Here is a 22500-nt window from a genome sequence, read left to right as displayed (position 1 = left end):
TGGCCTCTTGTCTGGATGGCTGGTTATATTATATATTAATATATATATTAAATTTGATATATTAAATTCATTTGAAGGCATGTATTAGCACGATGTTCCAAATGCCCGTATCACAAGAATCAAGTTGTTTGTTTTATGAGCGTCTGTCTTTTTGGTCTCGTCTCCTTCGCTCCTCCTGTGCTGTGACACCAAGCCCCCCCCTCCTTCTGTGCTGTGACACCAAGTCCCTCCTCCTTCTGTGCTGTGACACCAAGCCCCTCCTCCTTCTGTGCTGTGACACCAAGCCCCCCCCTGCTTCTGTGCTGTGACACCAAGCCCCCCCTTCTGTGCTGTGACACCAAGCCCCTCCTTCTGTGCTGTGACGCCAAGCCCCTCCTTCTGTGCTGTGACACCAAGCCCCTCCTTCTGTGCTGTGACACCAAGCCCCTCCTTCTGTGCTGTGACACCAAGCCCCTCCTCCTGTGCTGTGACACCAAGCCCCTCCTCCTGTGCTGTGACACCAAGCCCCTCCTCCTGTGCTGTGACACCAAGCCCCTCCTCCTGTGCTGTGACACCAAGCCCCTCCTCCTGTGCTGTGACACCAAGCCCCTCCTCCTTCTGTGCTGTGACACAAAGCCCCCCCTCCATCTGTGCTGTGACACCAAGCCCCTCCTCCATCTGTGCTGTGACACCAAGCCCCTCCTCCATCTGTGCTGTTACACCAAGCCCCTCCGTCTAGTCTGTTATACTAGCTGTCTAGTCTGTTATACCAGCCGTCTAGTCTGTTATACTAGCTGTCTAGTCTGTTATACTAGCTGTCTAGTCTGTTATACTAGCCGTCTAGTCTGTTATACCAGCCGTCTAGTCTGTTATACTAGCCGTCTAGTCTGTTATACCAGCCGTTTAGTCTGTTATACTAGCTGTCTAGTCTGTTATACCAGCCGTCTAGTCTGTTATACCAGCCGTCTAGTCTGTTATACCAGCCGTCTAGTCTGTTATACCAGCCGTCTGGTCTGTTATACTAGCCGTCTGGTCTGTTATACTAGCCGTCTAGTCTGTTATACCAGCCGTCTAGTCTGTTATACCAGCCGTCTAGTCTGTTATACCAGCCGTCTAGTCTGTTATACCAGCCGTCTAGTCTGTTATACTAGCCGTCTAGTCTGTTATACCAGCCGGCAATTCTGTTATACCAGCCGTCTATTCTGTTATACCAGCCGTCTGGTCTGTTATACCAGCCGTCTGGACTGTTGTACTAGCCGTCTGGACTGTTGTACTAGCCGTCTGGTCTGTTGTACCAGCCGTCTGGTCTGTTATACCAGCCGTCTGGTCTGTTATACCAGCCGTCTGGTCTGTTATACCAGCCGTCTGGTCTGTTATACCAGCCGTCTGGTCTGTTATACCAGCCGTCTGGTCTGTTATACCAGCCGTCTGGTCTGTTATACCAGCCGTCTGGTCTGTTATACCAGCCGTCTGGTCTGTTATACTAGCCGTCTGGTCTGTTATAGTAGCCGTCTGGTCTGTTATACTAGCTGTCTAGTCTGTTATACTAGCTGTCTAGTCTGTTATACTAGCTGTCTAGTCTGTTATACTAGCTGTCTAGTCTGTTATACTAGCTGTCTAGTCTGTTATACTAGCTGTCTAGTCTGTTATACTAGCAGTATCTTAGCCAGACCGTTATACTAGCTGTCTAGTCTGTTATACTAGTTGTCTAGTCTGTTATACTAGCTGTCTAGTCTGTTATACTAGCAGTATCTTAGCCAGACCGTTATACTAGCTGTCTAGTCTGTTATACCAGCTGTCTAGTCTGTTATACTAGCTGTCTAGTCTGTTATACTAGCTGTCTAGTCTGTTATACTAGCTGTCTAATCTGTTATACTAGTTGTCTAGTCTGTTATACTAGCTGTCTAGTCTGTTATACCAGCTGTCTAGTCTGTTATACTAGCTGTCTAGTCTGTTATACTAGCTGTCTAGTCTGTTATACTAGTTGTCTAGTCTGTTATACTAGCTGTCTAGTCTGTTATACTAGTTGTCTAGTCTGTTATACTAGCTGTCTAGTCTGTTATACTAGCTGTCTAGTCTGTTATACTAGCAGCATCTTAACCAGACTGGTATACTAGCTGTCTAGTCTGTTATACTAGCTGTCTAGTCTGTTATACTAGCTGTCTAGTCTGTTATACTAGCCGTCTAGTCTGTTATACAAGCCGTCTAGTCTGTTATACTAGCTGTCTAGTCTGTTATACTAGCCGTCTAGTCTGTTATACTAGCTGTCTAGTCTGTTATACTAGCCGTCTAGTCTGTTATACTAGCTGTCTAGTCTGTTATACTAGCCGTCTAGTCTGTTATACTAGCCGTCTAATCTGTTATACTAGCCGTCTAGTCTGTTATACTAGCAGTATCTTAGCCAGACCGTTATACTAGCTGTCTAGTCTGTTATACTAGCTGTCTGGTCTGTTATACTAGCTGTCTAGTCTGTTATACTAGTTGTCTAGTCTGTTATACTAGCTGTCTAGTCTGTTATACTAGCTGTCTAGTCTGTTATACTAGCTGTCTAGTCTGTTATACTAGCTGTCTAGTCTGTTATACTAGCTGTCTAATCTGTTATACTAGCTGTCTAGTCTGTTATACTAGCTGTCTAGTCTGTTATACCAGCTGTCTAGTCTGTTATACTAGCTGTCTAGTCTGTTATACTAGCTGTCTAGTCTGTTATACTAGCTGTCTAGTCTGTTATACTAGCAGTATCTTAGCCAGACCGTTATACTAGCTGTCTAGTCTGTTATACTAGCTGTCTAGTCTGTTATACTAGCTGTCTAGTCTGTTATACTAGTTGTCTAGTCTGTTATACTAGCTGTCTAGTCTGTTATACTAGCTGTCTGGTCTGTGTTGTATAAATGTGCAATGAGCATAAAACACAGTTTATAGAAGGCATTGGCAACTCGTTCTCATTCTGAGAGATAAACATCTTATCCAGGTAGGCCACTTGACTGAGAGATAAACATCTTATCCAGGTAGGCCCCTTGACTGAGAGATAAACATCTTATCCAGGTAGACCCCTTGACTGAGAGATAAACATCTTATCCAGGTAGGCCCCTTGACTGAGAGATAAACATCTTACCCAGGTAGACCTCTTGACTGAGAGATAAACATCTTATCCAGGTAGACCCCTTGACTGAGAGATAAACATCTTATCCAGGTAGACCTCTTGACTGAGAGATAAACATCTTATCCAGGTAGACCCCTTGACTGAGAGATAAACATCTTATCCAGGTAGACCCCTTGACTGAGAGATAAACATCTTATCCAGGTAGGCCCCTTGACTGAGAGATAAACATCTTATCCAGGTAGACCCCTTGACTGAGAGATAAACATCTTATCCAGGTAGACCCCTTGACTGAGAGATAAACATCTTATCCAGGTAGGCCACTTGACTTCAACATCAAAAGGAAGTGACCAGGCTGTTTAACAGTTGGAGACAGACAGGAGGGTGTATTCATAACAGTTCAACTGTTCTAGCTTGTCTGGTCTGTTATATAATACCACTAGCAGCATCTTAACCAGACTGTTAAACAGTTGGAGACAGACAGGAGGGTGTATTCATAACAGTTCAACTGTTCTAGCTTGTTATTAACAAGCGAATAGATCCAGGTTGACCTGACCTATTACGATATGCCGGCTACCCACCAGCACGTGGGCTTATGCTGCAGAGATGGTTGATGAGATCTGTGCTAATGGTCTGTAACGTCTGCTACCAGAAGTCAGTCATTATTAGTGGATGTGCATTAGGCACACTTCTGCTTAGGATTATTTACTAAAAAAAAGGGCATTTTTCATAGACTTGTCACTGATCTGGCTTTTAAGTCTTATTGCAAAAAAGCAGGTTAAACTATTTTTAATTAAATCATTAAATGATTAGTGGGTCTTGTGGAAGGCTTGTATTTAACCTTGGTTTAATTACACCAGGGACTGTAGTGACTCCTCTAGTACTGAGAACCAGGGCCTGTAGTGACTCCTCTAGTACTGAGAACCAGGGTCTGTAGTTACTCCTCTAGTACTGAGAACCAGGGACTGTAGTGACTCCTCTAGTACTGAGAACCAGGGCCTGTAGTTACTCCTTTAGTACTGAGAACCAGGGCCTGTAGTGACTCCTCTAGTACTGAGAACCAGGGCCTGTAGTTACTCCTCTAGTACTGAGAACCAGGGTCTGTAGTGACTCCTCTAGTACTGAGAACCAGGGTCTGTAGTTACTCCTCTAGTACTGAGAACCAGGGCCTGTAGTGACTCCTCTAGTACTGAGAACCAGGGTCTGTAGTTACTCCTCTAGTACTGAGAACCAGGGACTGTAGTGACTCCTCTAGTACTGAGAACCAGGGCCTGTAGTTACTCCTTTAGTACTGAGAACCAGGGTCTGTAGTGACTCCTCTAGTACTGAGAACCAGGGCCTGTAGTGACTCCTCTAGTACTGAGAACCAAGGTCTGTAGTTACTCCTCTAGTACTGAGAACCAGGGCCTGTAGTGACTCCTCTAGTACTGAGAACCAGGGCCTGTAGTGACTCCTCTAGTACTGAGAACCAAGGCCTGTAGTGACTCCTCTAGTACTGAGAACCAAGGTCTGTAGTTACTCCTCTAGTACTGAGAACCAGGGACTGTAGTGACTCCTCTAGTACTGAGAACCAGGGCCTGTAGTGACTCCTCTAGTACTGAGAACCAAGGTCTGTAGTTACTCCTCTAGTACTGAGAACCAGGGACTGTAGTGACTCCTCTAGTACTGAGAACCAGGGCCTGTAGTTACTCCTCTAGTACTGAGAACCAAGGTCTGTAGTTACTCCTCTAGTACTGAGAACCAGGGTCTGTAGTGACTCCTCTAGTACTGAGAACCAGGGTCTGTAGTGACTCCTCTAGTACTGAGAACCAGGGTCTGTAGTGACTCCTCTAGTACTGAGAACCAGGGTCTGTAGTTACTCCTCTAGTACTGAGAACCAGGGCCTGTAATTACTCCGATTGTACTGAGAACCAGGGTCTGTAGTTACTCCTCTAGTACTGAGAACCAGGGCCTGTAGTTACTCCTCTAGTACTGAGAACCAGGGCCTGTAGTTACTCCTCTAGTACTGAGAACCAGGGCCTGTAGTTACTCCTCTAGTACTGAGAACCAGGGCCTGTAGTGACTCCTCTAGTACTGAGAACCAGGGCCTGTAGTGACTCCTCTAGTACTGAGAACCAGGGTCTGTAGTTACTCCTCTAGTACTGAGAACCAGGGACTGTAGTGACGCCTCTAGTACTGAGATGCAGGGTCTTAAACCTCTGTGATACAGTCTGGACTGGAACCAAGGTCTGTAGTGACTCCTCTAGTACTGAGATGCAGTGTCTGTAGTGACTCCCCTACCACTGAGATGCAGGGCCTTAGACTGCTGTGATACAGTCTGGAATCGAACCAGAGACTAGTGACTCCTCTACCACAGAGACATGAAGGCCAGAGACATGAAGGCCAGAGACATGAAGGCCAGAGACATGAAGACATGAAGGACCAGAAGACATGAAGGACCAGAGACATGAAGGACCAGAGACATGAAGGACCAGAGACATGAAGGACCAGAGACATGAAGACCAGAAGACCAGAGACATGAAGACCAGAGACATGAAGACATGAAGACCAGAGACATGAAGACCAGAGACATGAAGACCAGAGACATGAAGACCAGAGACATGAAGACATGAAGACCAGAGACATGAAGACCAGAGACATGAAGACCAGAGACATGAAGACCAGAGACATGAAGACCAGAGACATGAAGACCAGAGACATGAAGACCAGAGACATGAAGACCAGAGACATGAAGACCAGAGACATGACCTGGTCAGAAGTACTGTACTATACAGGGAACAGGGTGCAGGGAACAGGGTGCAGGGTGCAGGGTGCAGGGTACAGGGTGCAGGGTACAGGGTGCAGGGAACAGGGTGCAGGGAACAGGGTGCAGGGAACAGGGTGCAGGGAACAGGGTGCAGGGAACAGGGAACAGGGTGCAGGGAACAGGGTGCAGGGAACAGGGTGCAGGGTGCAGGGAACAGGGTGCAGGGAACAGGGTGCAGGGAACAGGGTGCAGGGAACAGGGTGCAGGGAACAGGGTGCAGGGAACAGGGTGCAGGGAACAGGGTGCAGGGAACAGGGTGCAGGGAACAGGGTGCAGGGAACAGGGTGCAGGGAACAGGGTGCAGGGAACAGGGTGCAGGGAACAGGGTGCAGGGAACAAGGTGCAGGGAACAAGGTGCAGGGAACAGGGTGCAGGGAACAGGGTGCAGGGAACAGGGTGCAGGGAACAGGGTGCAGGGAACAGGGTGCAGGGAACAGGGTGCAGGGAACAGGGTGCAGGGAACAGGGTGCAGGGAACAGGGTGCAGGGAACAGGGTGCAGGGAACAGGGTGCAGGGAACAGGGTGCAGGGAACAGGGTGCAGGGAACAGGGTGCAGGGTGCAGGGAGCAGGGAACAGGGTGCAGGGAACAGAGTGCAGGGAACAGGGTGCAGGGAACAAGGTGCAGGGAACAAGGTGCAGGGAACAGGGTGCAGGGAACAGGGTGCAGGGAACAGGGTGCAGGGAACAGGGTGCAGGGAACAGGGTGCAGGGAACAGGGTGCAGGGAACAGGGTGCAGGGAACAGGGTGCAGGGAACAGGGTGCAGGGAACAGGGTACAGGGTACAGGGTACAGGGTACAGGGTGCAGGGTACAGGGTGCAGGGAACAAGGTGCAGGGAACAGGGTGCAGGGAACAGGGTGCAGGGAACAGGGTGCAGGGAACAGGGTGCAGGGAACAGGGTGCAGGGAACAGGGTGCAGGGTACAGGGTGCAGGGAACAAGGTGCAGGGAACAGGGTGCAGGGAACAAGGTGCAGGGAACAGGGTGCAGGGAACAAGGTGCAGGGAACAAGGTGCAGGGAACAGGGTGCAGGGAACAGGGTGCAGGGAACAGGGTGCAGGGAACAGGGTGCAGGGAACAGGGTGCAGGGAACAGGGTGCAGGGAACAGGGTGCAGGGTGCAGGGAACAGGGTGCAGGGAACAGGGTGCAGGGAACAGGGTGCAGGGAACAGGGTGCAGGGAACAGGGTGCAGGGAACAGGGTGCAGGGAACAGGGAACAGGGTGCAGGGAACAGGGTGCAGGGAACAAGGTGCAGGGAACAAGGTGCAGGGAACAAGGTGCAGGGAACAAGGTGCAGGGAACAAGGTGCAGGGAACAAGGTGCAGGGAACAAGGTGCAGGGAACAGGGTGCAGGGAACAGGGTGCAGGGAACAGGGAACAGGGAACAGGGTGCCATTTCAGATGGAGACTCTTTGGCTCCTGATGGGGAACTTCCTCTTACCTTTCATTCAAAATATCATTCAGGGTACTGAGGATCGTATCCAACTGTTTCACCAGGGCCTGGTGGGAGAGAGGGGGGTGAGAGAGAGAAAAGGGGGAGGGCGAGAGAGAGAAGGGGGAGGGGGGTGAGAGAGGAACACAATCAGAGTCAAACAGGGAGAGAACACAGTTCTACAGTGGAGCTGCACCACCACTACCCCCAGTAAACACAGCCGCCCCCCCCCAGTAAACACAGCTCCGCCCGCCCAGTCTAAACACAGCCAAGAGTAGTGCACTACCCGGGGGCCTACAGTAGTGCACTACCCGGGGCCCTACAGTAGTGCACTAGCCGGGGCCCTACAGTAGTGCACTAGCCGGGGCCCTACAGTAGTGCACTAGCCGGGGCCCTACATTAGTGCACTACCCGGGGGCCTACAGTAGTGCACTACCCGGGGGCCTACAGTAGTGCACTACCCGGGGGCCTACAGTAGTGCACTAGCCGGGGGCCTACAGTAGTGCACTAGCCGGGGGCCTACAGTAGTGCACTAGCCGGGGGCCTACAGTAGTGCACTACCCGGGGCCTACAGTAGTGCACTACCCGGGGGCCTACAGTAGTGCACTAGCCGGGGGCCTACAGTAGTGCACTAGCCGGGGCCTACAGTAGTGCACTAGCCGGGGCCTACAGTAGTGCACTAGCCGGGGCCTACAGTAGTGCACTACCCGGGGCCTACAGTAGTGCACTACCCGGGGGCCTACAGTAGTGCACTACCCGGGGGCCTACAGTAGTGCACTACCCGGGGGCCTACAGTAGTGCACTACCCGGGGGCCTACAGTAGTGCACTAGCCGGGGCCTACAGTAGTGCACTAGCCGGGGCCTACAGTAGTGCACTAGCCGGGGCCTACAGTAGTGCACTACCCGGGGGCCTACAGTAGTGCACTACCCGGGGGCCTACAGTAGTGCACTAGCCGGGGCCTACAGTAGTGCACTACTCACTCGGGGCCTACAGTAGTGCACTACCCGGGGCCTACAGTAGTGCCCTACCCGGGGCCTACAGTAGTGCCCTACCCGGGGCCTACAGTAGTGCCCTACCCGGGGCCTATAATAGTGCACTACCCGGGGCCTACAGTAGTGCCCTACCCGTTACTGGGGTCAATCGATTGATTGAATAACAGACAGATCAACCTCACCACTGATGTCGTCAGAGTGAGTGATGAACTACCCAGGTAGATGGATATGATTGATGACCTCACCACTGATGTCGTCAGTGTGAGTGATGAACTACCCAGGTAGATGGATATGATTGATGACCTCACCACTGATGTCGTCAGAGTGAGTGATGAACTACACAGGTAGATAGATATGATTGATGACCTCACCACTGATGTCGGTGAGTGATGAACTACCCAGGTAGATAGATATGATTGATGACCTCACCACTGATGTCGTCAGTGTGAGTGATGAACTACCCAGGTAGATAGATATGATTGATGACCTCACCACTGATGTCGTCAGTGTGAGTGATGAACTACCCAGGTAGATGGATAATTGATGACCTCACCACTGATGTCGTCAGTGTGAGTGATGAACTACACAGGTAGATAGATATGATTGATGACCTCACCACTGATGTCGTCAGTGTGAGTGATGAACTACCCAGGTAGATAGATATGATTGATGACCTCACCACTGATGTCGGTGAGTGATGAACTACCCAGGTAGATAGATATGATTGATGACCTCACCACTGATGTCGTCAGTGTGAGTGATGAACTACCCAGGTAGATAGATATGATTGATGACCTCACCACTGATGTCGTCAGTGTGAGTGATGAACTACCCAGGTAGATAGATATGATTGATGACCTCACCACTGATGTCGGTGAGTGATGAACTACCCAGGTAGATAGATATGATTGATGACCTCACCACTGATGTCGTCAGTGTGAGTGATGAACTACCCAGATAGATAGATAGTTGAAGTTGGAAGTTCACATACAAATTATCCAAATACATAAACTCCATATTTCACAATTCCTGACATTTAATCATTGTAAAAATTCCCTGTCTCAGGTCAGTTAGGATCACCACTTCATTTTAAGAATGTGAAGTCAGAATAATAGTAGAGAGAATGATTTATTTCAGATTTTATTTCATTCCCAGTGGGTCAGAAGTGTACATACACTCAATTAGTATTTGGTAGCTGTGCCTTTAAATTGTTTAACTTGGGTCAAACGTTTCGGGTAGCCTTCCACAAGCCTCCCACAATAAGTTGGGTGAATTTTGGCCCATTCCTCCTGACAGAGCTGGTGTAACTGAGTCAGGTTTGTAGGCCTCCTTGCTCTCACACGCTTTTTCAGTTCTGCTCACAAATGTTCTATAGGATTGAGGTCAGGGCTTTGTGATGACCACTTCAATACCTTGACTTTGTTGTCCTTAGGGCGTTTTGCCACAACTTTGGAAGTATACTTGGGGTCATTAGCAAAGCACCCCCACAACATGATGCTGCCACCCCCGTGCTTCACTGTTGGGATGGTTTATCCGGCTTGCAAGCCCCTCCCCCTTTCCCCTCCAAGCATAACGATGGTCATTATGGCCAAACAGTTTCATCAGACCAGAGGACATTTCTCCAACAAGTAGGATCTTTGTCCCCATCTCCAGTTACAAACCGTAGTCTGGCTTGTTTATGGTGGTTTTGGAGCAGTGGCTTCTTCCTTGCTGAGTGGCCTTTCAGGTTATATCGATATAGGGCTCATTTTACTGTGGATATAGATACTTTAGTTCCGGTTTCCTCCAGCATCTTCACAAGGTCCTTTGCTGTTGTTCTGGGATTGATTTGCACTTTTCGCACCAAAGTGCGTTCATCTCTAGGAGACAGAACGCGTCTCCTTCCTGAGCGGTATGACGGCTGCGTGGTCCCATGGTGTTTATACTTGCGTACTATTGTTTGTACAGATGACCGTGGTACCTTCAGGCGTTTGGAAATTACTCCCAAGGATGAACCAGACTTGTGGAGGTCAACAATGTTTTTTTCTGAGGACTTGGCTGATTTCTTTTGATTTTCCCATGATGTCAAGCAAAGAGGCACTGAGTTTGAAGGCATGACATCATTTTCTGGATTTTTCCAAGCTGTTTAAAGGCACAGTCAACTTAGTGTATGTAAACTTCTGACCCACTGGAATTGTGATACAGATTATTTAACTTATAACTCACTGTATGTTAACAATTGTTGGAAAAATGACTTGTGTCATGCATAAAGTAGATGTCCTAACCAACTTGCCAAAACTATAGTTTAAGACATTTGTGGAGTGGTTGAAAAACGAGTTTTAATGGACTCCAACCTAAGTGTATGTGAACTTCCCACTTCAACTGTAGATATGATCGATGACCTCACCACTTTGTTGTCAGAGTGAGTGATGAACTCCCGGAGCTGTCTGACAGTGGCCAGCCGGCGGTCCCTGTCCTCCTCACGGGACGCACGGCGCAGGAGGTTGGACAGGCGAGACTCATCAGAGTGAGACATCCCTCTGTCTGTAAGGGGGGGGGCAGAGAGAGGGATGGAAAGAACAGGAAAAGAGGGAGAGTGGGCGGGATGTAAAGAGAGATGGAGAAAGAGATTGAAAGAGGGGAATGGAGAGATAAAATGGTGATCAGAAATAGAATTCAGCAATGTTGCCATTATATGTAAGAGAACCAAGTAGTGACTTCCAAACCCATCCTCAGAACCCCCAGACGCTCCAGGGATGTGATCTATTCCACAGCACCTGATTCAACTGGTCAACTAATCATCAAGACCTTGACTAGGTGAATTGGGTGTATTAAGACTGGGGAGAGGTCTGACGACAGCCCCCCGGGGGGGAGAGGCCTGACGACAGCCCCCCGGGGGGGAGAGGCCTGACGACAGCCCCTGGTGTAGACTAAATACTCACCGTGGGATTTCCTCATGTCCTTAGAAGCTAAAGCACGGTTTCCATGCTGCTGAAAAGTGGTCAAATCGGCGGTTGCATCGTTGATCCTCAACTCTTGCCCCAACGACTGCCAACCAAAAGTATCATCACTGAACCCTCCTGCAGCTTCATATCCTCCTGGAGGGGGTGGAGAGAGAGAGAGAGAGGGGGAGGAGGGGGTGGAGACAGAGAGAGGAGGGGGTGGAGAGAGAGAGAGAGAGGGGGAGGAGGGGGTGGAGACAGAGAGAGGAGGGGTGGAGAGAGAGAGAGAGGAGGAGAGGAGGGGGTGGAGAGAGGAGAGGAGGGAGACAGAGAGAGAGGAGGAGAGGAGGAGAGAGGAGCAGTTTAGCACAGATCCATACAGCTATCTGACTAAACTACACCCCCCCCCCCTTAGCTTACACACAGGTGTCAGGAGCGCAGCAGATGGCTAATTACCACAGGTGGTCAGGAGCACAGCAGATGGCTAATTACCACAGGTGTCAGGAGCACAGCAGATGGCTAATTACCACAGGTGGCAGGAGCGCAGCAGATGGCTAATTACCACAGGTGTCAGGAGCACAGCAGATGGCTAATTACCACAGGTGGTCAAGCTCCGTCTTCCGCCAGTTTTCCTTTGACAGGCGTTGTAATATGGAGATATGGCCGTGAGGGAACACCAACCCCAAGTAGTAGTAGCAGTAGTAGTATACAGAGAATAGGGTGCCATTGGGCCCTGGTCTAAAGTAGGGAATAGGGTGCCATTGGGTCCTGGTCTAAAGTAGGGCACTACGTAGGGAATAGGGTGCCATTGGGTCCTGGTCTAAAGTAGTGCACTACATAGGGAACCATTTGAGACACAACCTTCTCTACCACGAGGGCAGATATCTGTGGGGGAACCCAGGGATTCACGGTGCTTTCCTTCTACCAGATGCCCGGGACAGATACGACACCACAGAGACGAAAGGTCGCTTTCTCTTTCACTTCCACAGAAACATTGAGCCGACGTGAGTCTGAGGACCCGGGAAGGAAAGAGGGAGAGAAGCTGGATGACTCCTAAAGGCACCACTACCAGTTTATAAGTCATTTACACAGAACACTCAGGGGTTGTCCACAGTTCAATGACATGATGACTACAGGTTCACCTCTGGACAATGTGACCACAACAATAAATAGACTAATACAAATAGGGCCCTGGTCTAAAGCAGTGACCTGTGTATCAAATCAAACTGTATTTGTCACATGCGCCGAATACAACAATTGTAGACCTCACAGTGAAATGCTGACTGACAAGCCCTTAACCAACAGTGTAGACCTCACAGTGAAATGCTGACTTACAAGCCCTTAACCAACAGTGTAGACCTTACAGTGAAATGCTTACTGACAAGCCCTTAACCAACAGTGTAGACCTTACAGTGAAATGCTTACTGACAAGCCCTTAACCAACAGTGTAGACCTTACAGTGAAATGCTTACTTACAAGCCCTTAACCAACAGTGTAGACCTTACAGTGAAATGCTTACTGACAAGCCCTTAACCAACAGTGTAGACCTTACAGTGAAATGCTTACTGACAAGCCCTTAACCAACAGTGTAGACCTTACAGTGAAATGCTTACTGACAAGCCCTTAACCAACAGTGTAGACCTTACAGTGAAATGCTTTACTGACAAGCCCTTAACCAACAGTGTAGACCTTACAGTGAAATGCTTTACTGACAAGCCCTTAACCAACAGTGTAGACCTTACAGTGAAATGCTTTACTTACAAGCCCTTAACCAACAGTGTAGACCTTACAGTGAAATGCTTACTTACAAGCCCTTAACCAACAGTGTAGACCTCACAGTGAAATGCTTACTGACAAGCCCTTAACCAACAGTGTAGACCTTACAGTGAAATGCTGACTTACAAGCCCTTAACCAACAGTGTAGACCTTACAGTGAAATGCTTACTTACAAGCCCTTAACCAACAGTGTAGACCTTACGGTGAAATGCTGACTTACAAGCCCTTAACCAACAGTGTAGACCTTACAGTGAAATGCTTTACTTACAAGCCCTTAACCAACAGTGTAGACCTCACAGTGAAATGCTTTACTTACAAGCCCTTAACCAACAGTGTAGACCTTACAGTGAAATGCTTTACTGACAAGCCCTTAATCAACAGTGTAGACCTTACAGTGAAATGCTTTACTGACAAGCCCTTAACCAACAGTGTAGACCTTACAGTGAAATGCTTTACTGACAAGCCCTTAACCAACAGTGTAGACCTCACAGTGAAATGCTTTACTGACAAGCCCTTAACCAACAGTGTAGACCTCACAGTGAAATGCTGACTTACAAGCCCTTAACCAACAGTGTAGACCTCACAGTGAAATGCTTTACTGACAAGCCCTTAACCAACAGTGTAGACCTCACAGTGAAATGCTGACTTACAAGCCCTTAACCAACAGTGTAGACCTCACAGTGAAATGCTGACTTACAAGCCCTTAACCAACAGTGCAGACCTTACCGTGAAATGCTTACTTACAAGCCCTTAACCAACAGTGTAGACCTCACAGTGAAATGCTGACTTACAAGCCCTTAACCAACAGTGCAGTTCAAGAAGAAATGATTTACCAAATAAACTATAAAAACACAATAACATAACAAGGAGGTTATATACAGGGGGTACTGGTACAGAGTCAGTGTGGAGGCTATATACAGGGGGTACCAGTACCGAGTCAGTGTGGAGGTTATATACAGGGGGTACCAGTACTGAGTCAGTGTGGAGGCTATATACAGGGGGTACCAGTACAGAGTCAGTGTGGAGGCTATATACAGGGGGTACCAGTACAGAGTCAGTGTGGAGGCTATATACAGGGGGTACCGATACTGAGTCAGTGTGGAGGTTATATACAGGGGGTACTGGTACAGAGTCAGTGTGGAGGCTATATACAGGGGGTACCGATACTGAGTCAGTGTGGAGGTTATATACAGGGGGTACCAGTACAGAGTCAGTGTGGAGGCTATATACAGGGGGTACCGGTACCGAGTCAGTGTGGAGGTTATATACAGGGGGTACCAGTACAGAGTCAGTGTGGAGGCTATATACAGGGGGTACCGATACTGAGTCAGTGTGGAGGTTATATACAGGGGGTACCAGTACTGAGTCAGTGTGGAGGTTATATACAGGGGGTACCAGTACAGAGTCAGTGTGGAGGCTATATACAGGGGGTACCGATACTGAGTCAGTGTGGAGGTTATATACAAGGGGTACCAGTACAGAGTCAGTGTGGAGGCTATATACAGGGGGTACCAGTACAGAGTCAGTGTGGAGGTTATATACAGGGGGTACCGGTACTGAGTCAGTGTGGAGGCTATATACAGGGGGTACCAGTACAGAGTCAGTGTGGAGGTTATATACAGGGGGTACCAGTACAGAGTCAGTGTGGAGGCTATATACAGGGGGTACCGATACTGAGTCAGTGTGGAGGTTATATACAGGGGGTACTGGTACAGAGTCAGTGTGGAGGCTATATACAGGGGGTACCGATACTGAGTCAGTGTGGAGGTTATATACAGGGGGTACCAGTACAGAGTCAGTGTGGAGGCTATATACAGGGGGTACCGGTACCGAGTCAGTGTGGAGGTTATATACAGGGGGTACCAGTACAGAGTCAGTGTGGAGGCTATATACAGGGGGTACCGATACTGAGTCAGTGTGGAGGTTATATACAGGGGGTACCAGTACTGAGTCAGTGTGGAGGTTATATACAGGGGGTACCAGTACAGAGTCAGTGTGGAGGCTATATACAGGGGGTACCGATACTGAGTCAGTGTGGAGGTTATATACAGGGGGTACCAGTACAGAGTCAGTGTGGAGGTTATATACAGGGGGTACCAGTACTGAGTCAGTGTGGAGGTTATATACAGGGGGTACCGGTACTGAGTCAGTGTGGAGGTTATATACAGGGGGTACCGGTACTGAGTCAGTGTGGAGGTTATATACAGGGGGTACCGGTACTGAGTCAGTGTGGAGGTTATATACAGGGGGTACCGGTACTGAGTCAGTGTGGAGGCTATATACAGGGGATACCGGTACTGAGTCAGTGTGGAGACTATATACAGGGGGTACCGGTACAGAGTCAATGTGGAGGCTATATACAGGGGGTACCAGTACAGAGTCAGTGTGGAGGCTATATACAGGGGGTACCGATACTGAGTCAGTGTGGAGGTTATATACAGGGGGTACCAGTACAGAGTCAGTGTGGAGGCTATATACAGGGGGTACCGGTACCGAGTCAGTGTGGAGGTTATATACAGGGGGTACCAGTACAGAGTCAGTGTGGAGGCTATATACAGGGGGTACCGGTACAGAGTCAGTGTGGAGGTTATATACAGGGGGTACCGGTACTGAGTCAGTGTTGAGGCTATATACAGGGGGTACCGGTACTGAGTCAGTGTGGAGGTTATATACAGGGGGTACCAGTACTGAGTCAGTGTGGAGGTTATATACAGGGGGTACCGGTACTGAGTCAGTGTGGAGGTTATATACAGGGGGTACCGGTACTGAGTCAGTGTGGAGGTTATATACAGGGGGTACCGGTACTGAGTCAGTGTGGAGGTTATATACAGGGGGTACCGGTACTGAGTCAGTGTGGAGGTTATATACAGGGGGTACCGGTACTGAGTCAGTGTGGAGGTTATATACAGGGGGTACCGGTACTGAGTCAGTGTGGAGGCTATATACAGGGGATACCGGTACTGAGTCAGTGTGGAGACTATATACAGGGGGTACCGGTACAGAGTCCATGTGGAGACTATATACAGGGGGTACCGGTACAGAGTCAATGTGGAGGCTATATACAGGGGGTACCGGTACAGAGTCAATGTGGAGGTTATATACAGGGGGTACCAGTACAGAGTCAATGTGGAGGTTATATTCAGGGGGTACCGGTACTGAGTCAGTGTGGAGGTTATATACAGGGGGTACCGGTACTGAGTCAGTGTGGAGGCTATATACAGGGGATACCGGTACTGAGTCCATGTGGAGACTATATACAGGGGGTACCGGTACAGAGTCCATGTGGAGACTATATACAGGGGGTACCGGTACAGAGTCAATGTGGAGGCTATATACAGGGGGTACCGGTACAGAGTCAGTGTGGAGGTTATATACAGGGGGTACTGAGTCAGTGTGGAGGTTATATACAGGGGGTACTGAGTCAGTGTGGAGGTTATATACAGGGGGTACTGAGTCAGTGTGGAGGTTATATACAGGGGGTACTGAGTCAGTGTGGAGGTTATATACAGGGGGTACCGGTACAGAGTCAGTGTGGAGGTTATATACAGGGGGTACCAGTACAGAGTCAGTGTGGAGGTTATATTCAGGGGGTACCAGTACAGAGTCAGTGTGGAGGTTATATACAGGGGGTACCAGTACAGAGTCAGTGTGGAGGTTATATACAGGGGGTACCGGTACTGAGTCAGTGTGGAGGCTATATACAGGGGGTACCGGTACCGAGTCAGTGTGGAGGCTATATACAGGGGGTACCGGTACTGAGTCAGTGTGGAGGTTATATACAGGGGTACCGGTACCGAGTCAGTGTGGAGGTTATATACAGGAGGTACCGGTACTGAGTCAGTGTGGAGGCTATATACAGGGGGTACCGGTACCGAGTCAGTGTGGAGGCTATATACAGGGGGTACCGGTACTGAGTCAGTGTGGAGGTTATATACAGGGGTACCGGTACCGAGTCAGTGTGGAGGTTATATACAGGGGGTACCGGTACCGAGTCAGTGTGCGGGGGGGTACAGGTCATTTATACATGTAGGTAGGGGTGAATTGACTATGCATAGATATAGGGAATAGGGTGCCATTGGGCCCCCGTCTAAAGTAGTGCACTATATAGGGAATAGGGTGTAATTTCACACACAGCCGCTGTCAGGTGTCAGCGTTTACTGCTAACCTGACCCCATAACAACCCAAGCCTGGTCTCGTGTACTGCTAACTTGACCCCATAATAAACCAAGCCTAGTCTCATGTACTGCTAACCTGACCCCATAACAACCCAAGCCTGGTCTCATGTACTGCTAACCTGACCCCATAATAACCCAAGCCTGGTCTCAGATCTGTTTGTGCTGTCTTGCCAACGAGCTCCTATGGTCTTTGTCACTTGTTGTCCCTTGGCACAACAGCACAAACAGATCCAGGATCAGGCTACTATAATACACAGCACCCCTGCCTGGGTCGGCAGGCCTGAACCAGGCTACTATAATACACAGCACCCCTGCCTGGGTCGGCAGGCCTGAAACCAGGCTACTATAATACACAGCACCCCTGTCTGGGTCGGCAGGCGTGAACCAGGCTACTATAATACACAGCACCCCTGCCTGGGTCGGCAGGCCTGAACCAGGCTACTATAATACACAGCAAACCTGTCTGGGTCGGCAGGCGTGAACCAGGCTACTATAATACACAGCACCCCTGCCTGGGTCGGCAGGCGTGAACCAGGCTACTATAATACACAGCACCCCTGCCTGGGTCGGCAGGCCTGAACCAGGCTACTATTATACACAGCAACCCTGTCTGGGTCGGCAGGCCTGAACCAGGCTACTATAATACACAGCACCCCTGCCTGGGTTGGCAGGCCTGAACCAGGCTACTATTATGCACAGCACCCCTGCCTGGGTCGGCAGGCCTGAACCAGGCTACTATAATACACAGCACCCCTGCCTGGGTCGGCAGGCCTGAACCAGGCTACTATAATACACAGCACCCCTGCCTGGGTCGGCAGGCCTGAACCAGGCTACTATAATACACAGCACCCCTGCCTGGGTCGGCAGGCCTGTTACGAATCCCCTTTTACTCTTTAGAGCAATGGGTAGCAGGTCTGCCTACAGTGAGACCCACAAGGGGCGTAACAGTCGTAGCTCACTTAAATCACTACAGTACCACCAACGTGTTGCAGACAGGCAGTAGCACCCAACACCAGCCCACACCAACATGCTGCAGACAGGCAGTAGCACCCAACACCAGCCCACACCAACATACTGCAGACAGGCACTAGCACCCAACACCAGCCCACACCAACATACTGCAGACAGGCACTAGCACCCAACACCAGCCCACACCAACATGCTGCAGACAGGCACTAGCACCCAACACCAGCCCACACCAACATACTGCAGACAGGCACTAGCACCCAACACCAGCCCAACATACTGCTGACAGGCAGTAGCACCCAACACCAGCCCACACCAACATGCTGCAGACAGGCAGTAGCACCCAACACCAGCCCACACCCAGCCCAACATGCTGCAGACAGGCAGTAGCACCCAACACCAGCCCGCACCCAACACCAGCCCACACCCAGCCCAACATGCTGCAGACAGGCAGTAGCACCCACACCCAGCCCAACATACTGCAGACAGGCAGTAGCACCCACCCCCACCCCAACATACTGCTGACAGGCAGTAGCACCCAACACCAGCCCACACCAACATGCTGCAGACAGGCAGTAGCACCCAACACCAGCCCACACCCAGCCCAACATGCTGCAGACAGGCAGTAGCACCCAACACCAGCCCGCACCCAACACCAGCCCACACCCACCCCAACATGCTGCAGACAGGCAGTAGCATCCACCCCCAGCCCACCCCAACATGCTGCAGACAGGCAGTAGCACCCAACACCAGCCCACACCCACCCCAACATGCTGCAGACAGGCAGTAGCACCCAACACCAGCCCACACCCACCCCAACATGCTGCAGACAGGCAGTAGCATCCACCCCCAGCCCACCCCAACATGCTGCAGACAGGCAGTAGACAGAAACAGTAACACCCACCCCAACATGCTGCAGACAGGCAGTAGCATCCACCCCCAGCCCACCCCAACATGCTGCAGACAGGCAGTAGACAGTAACAGTAACACCCACCCCAACATGCTGCAGACAGACAGTAGACAGTAACAGTAACACCCACCCCAACATGCTGCAGACAGGCAGTAGACAGTAACAGTAACACCCACCCCAACATGCTGCAGACAGACAGTAGACAGTAACAGTAACACCCACCCCAACATGCTGCAGACAGGCAGTAGACAGTAACAGTAACACCCACCCCCTTCGTCCAGTGTGTCTGCGGTGTCTGGGAAGGCATCATTCTGTAGGAGAGGTGGGGAGACAGGCCGGTCCGAGGTTGCTACTCCCACTGCTGTTGGGTCGTATACAGCTGCTGCAGCTGGACCCAGGTCTCTGGTGGCGATGCACTTCACACCGTCCTGGCTAGCTGCTGACACGCTGTCGCCTCTGAAGCCGGCGGACAGAGGAACAGACACACGGGGGGGGGGGGGGCAAGACACAAACACACAGTCAGTGAAATCCCCCAGGGAAGACAGTCAGGGCAACTTGTACTTGATCGATGCTAAATGACTGTGGTTCATCATTTTTTTTACATTTTATTTAACTAGGCAAATCAGTTTAGAACAAGTTCTTATTTACAATGACGGCCTACCGGGGAACAGTGGGTTAACTGCCTTGTTCAGGGGAACAGTGGGTTAACTGGCCTAGGAACAGTGGGTTAACTGCCTTGTTCAGGGGCAGAAGGCCAGGTTTTTACATTGTCAGCTTGGGGATTCGATCCAGCAACCTTTCCACCCAATCATAACTTATATGGGATACACTCCCTACAGTTAGACAATCTCACCCCAGTCTGGTTTACAAGTCTAGGATTTAACAACTGGATACATGGTTTGACAAATGATTATAGCTCATTTACAGCTCTGTAGAATAGTTTCTATAAGACTCTGAGCATTTGTCTGAACAGAACCGTCAAATGGAGGGAGGTGGAGGTCTCAACTGAAGGAATGTTTTAACATCACCTCCCTCTCTTTGATCAGGAACTGATTAACTTGCATAATGCACTTTATTGATGTCCCTGTGCAATTCAAACCGTTGACAGCATTGCTAAATCGCTTTCGTTTACTGGTCAAGGGTGGTACCGCGCAAAACTAGTAAAGCTAGCAGGTTAGCAAGCGTTAAAAACCCCAGTAGCTAGTTAGTTAGCGCTCTTCTGGCTAGTTACTGTTTGAGCGATAACTAGGTAGCCAATATCAACTGTCATGCCGAGGTTATCTAGCTAATCATTGTTGACCAGATAACGTTACACAAGACAGCAGGAAAGACGAACGTTGCCCACGGATGGCCAACCGTTCGGTAGCCAACTAGAAAGCCAATGTTTCCACACTTTACGTTACCATTTGATGTCAAATCAGTTTACTGTTCCGGATACCGAGTTATCAAAGCACAACTAACCAACGACTGGTATTGTAGCTATCTATCTAACAAGCTCTGGGGACAAAATGTGACGAAAGTTACAACCTAGCTAACGAACACGAGCCATAGTTAGCTGCTAGTTAGTTAGCTAGTTGGCTAACATCATATGCTGCCACGATGTGCGCTTTGAGTTAACTGACGTTGACTAGCTGGCTACCAAGTGAAGGTAACATGTCATCTCAGTGACAATGAATATTGGCTAATAATAGTAATAACAACTAGCAATAGCTAGCGAACACCACTTCCACTGTTACCGAAATAGCTTCCAATCATTGGCTTCTCTTACCAGGTTAGCTAGCTAGCCATGTATACCTAAACACGAGGAAAGCATAGCAATGCGGCAGGTGTTTTTGAGTCAGAATAAAATGCGCAAAGTGTTGGTTTGCCTTGATAGCTAGTTTGGATAACGTTATCAAGCTTGAGCGTTAGCTTACTTGTTTGCTGGCTAGCTACTGTTATCAAGCCATTTCCCTAAGGTGTGGGAACCAAAGTGTCTGACTAGCTAGCTAAATAAAGAAGCCGAGGTTAGGCCCAGCGGATCCCCGTTCTCTTTTAGACCGTCTCCCCCCGTGGCGCGATACCAACCTGGGCTGCCAATCATTCCAGTTTCGCTGCAGTTTGTGGGCGCTGCTAAGCCGAAACCCAAGGGCTTTACGGCTCATTACCTTTGCGAGAACAGCATGACCTGCTCTCAACGGGATTAAATTCCGTGAACAAGCGTATTTGCTCGCTATCTGTTTATTTTATGTCCATTAATGGACCCTCTACTGCTATCGGTGTGCGTTATGTTTTGTGTCGGGTCCGGCCTCCTTTCTTTTTTTTCTCCTCCTTTATTTTTTGGCTCCCACTCCTTCTTCTATTCTTGATGAAAGAGCCACTGGCCCCTTCTCTTTATAACAGCGCCATCTGCCGGACTTTATAGCGACTTTATAGCGACCATAGCAAGGAGCTGTGACTGCAACAGAACAGGTTTGATCAAATAACCCAGAGATTTACCTAGCTGACCCTCAACAACAACAAAAAACATACAAAATATATACACCGATGTTCACGGTTCTCTTCTTCTTCTCAATCTCCTCTGCAGCTAGTTGTTTGTTTTTGCACATCACTTGGAATATGCGTTGCTAAGCGACAGCATCAGGAGCAGGGGTGAGGAGAGAGACCATGCATGCAGCAACAGAGGATGCAAGGTAAAGATGAGCAGGATTCAAAGTATTATGGTGTGTGTAGTAGTGCAAACTTCAATGGGGTTTTTTCTCCATAAAATGTTCATATAGCACACACACACACACACACACACACACACACACACACACACACAAACAGCTATGTCTTACTATATACCAACAATTTATTCCCATTCACACACACATACACATGTGTACACCTATTTATTCCTGAAATATTAAACTGTAAGCTGTAACAGCTGACAATTGAACAACAGGGTAGGACACCCTCCCCCCCCCCCTCCCTCCCTCTACTGTAGAGAAGCTACATTCTTGTCTCTTCTGTAGATGTTATAACCATGTATTGCTACCACTGTGTCTTCAAAGGAATGATGTAAGTGAGTTTCAGATATACATTTATTAATGTTATCAAATTTAATGAACCTTGTTTCTTAGGCTACGTGTGTTAATGTGGCCTATTTTACCTTGCGACATGGGGCTGTGCATTATCATGCTGAAACATGAGGTGATGACGGCGGATGAGTGGCTCGAAAATGGACCTAGGATCTCTGTGCATTCAATTTGCCAACGATAAAATGCAATGTGTTCGTTGCCCGTAGCTTATGCCTCCCCATACCATAACCTCACCGACACCATGGAGAACTCCGTTCACAACGTTGACATCAGCAAACCGCTCGCCCACACGACACCATACACACTGTCTGCCATCTGCCCGGTACAGCTGAAACTGGGATTCATCCGTGCAGAGCACACTTCTCCGGCGTGCCCACTGAAG

At 49.4% G+C, this 22500-nt stretch overlaps 1 protein-coding gene across 3 annotated transcripts in view; it reads right to left on the bottom strand.

Moving 5' to 3' along the window:
* Positions 1-21375, bottom strand: part of LOC110487146 (serine/threonine-protein kinase SMG1) — a 164399-nt gene extending 143024 nt beyond the window's left edge. For 2 of the 3 annotated variants that reach the window (XM_036942078.1, XM_036942080.1), the window contains exons 1-5: positions 21124-21363; positions 19325-19512; positions 11230-11385; positions 10695-10831; positions 7325-7383 (exon numbers count right to left, since the gene is read on the bottom strand). In XM_036942078.1, coding sequence (XP_036797973.1) covers positions 7325-7383; positions 10695-10831; positions 11230-11385; positions 19325-19512; positions 21124-21200 — 617 coding nt within the window. In that variant the 5' untranslated portion in view covers positions 21201-21363. Of the gene's footprint in view, positions 1-7324; positions 7384-10694; positions 10832-11229; positions 11386-19324; positions 19513-21123 lie in introns of all 3 variants that reach the window. The other variant, XM_036942081.1, reaches the window with a different exon arrangement.
* Between the last annotated feature and the right edge of the window lie 1125 nt (positions 21376-22500).

This window comes from Oncorhynchus mykiss, chromosome 13 (assembly GCF_013265735.2).
Source record: "Oncorhynchus mykiss isolate Arlee chromosome 13, USDA_OmykA_1.1, whole genome shotgun sequence".
NCBI lineage: Eukaryota > Metazoa > Chordata > Actinopteri > Salmoniformes > Salmonidae > Oncorhynchus > Oncorhynchus mykiss.
This window is presented reverse-complemented; position numbering and strand designations above follow the sequence as displayed.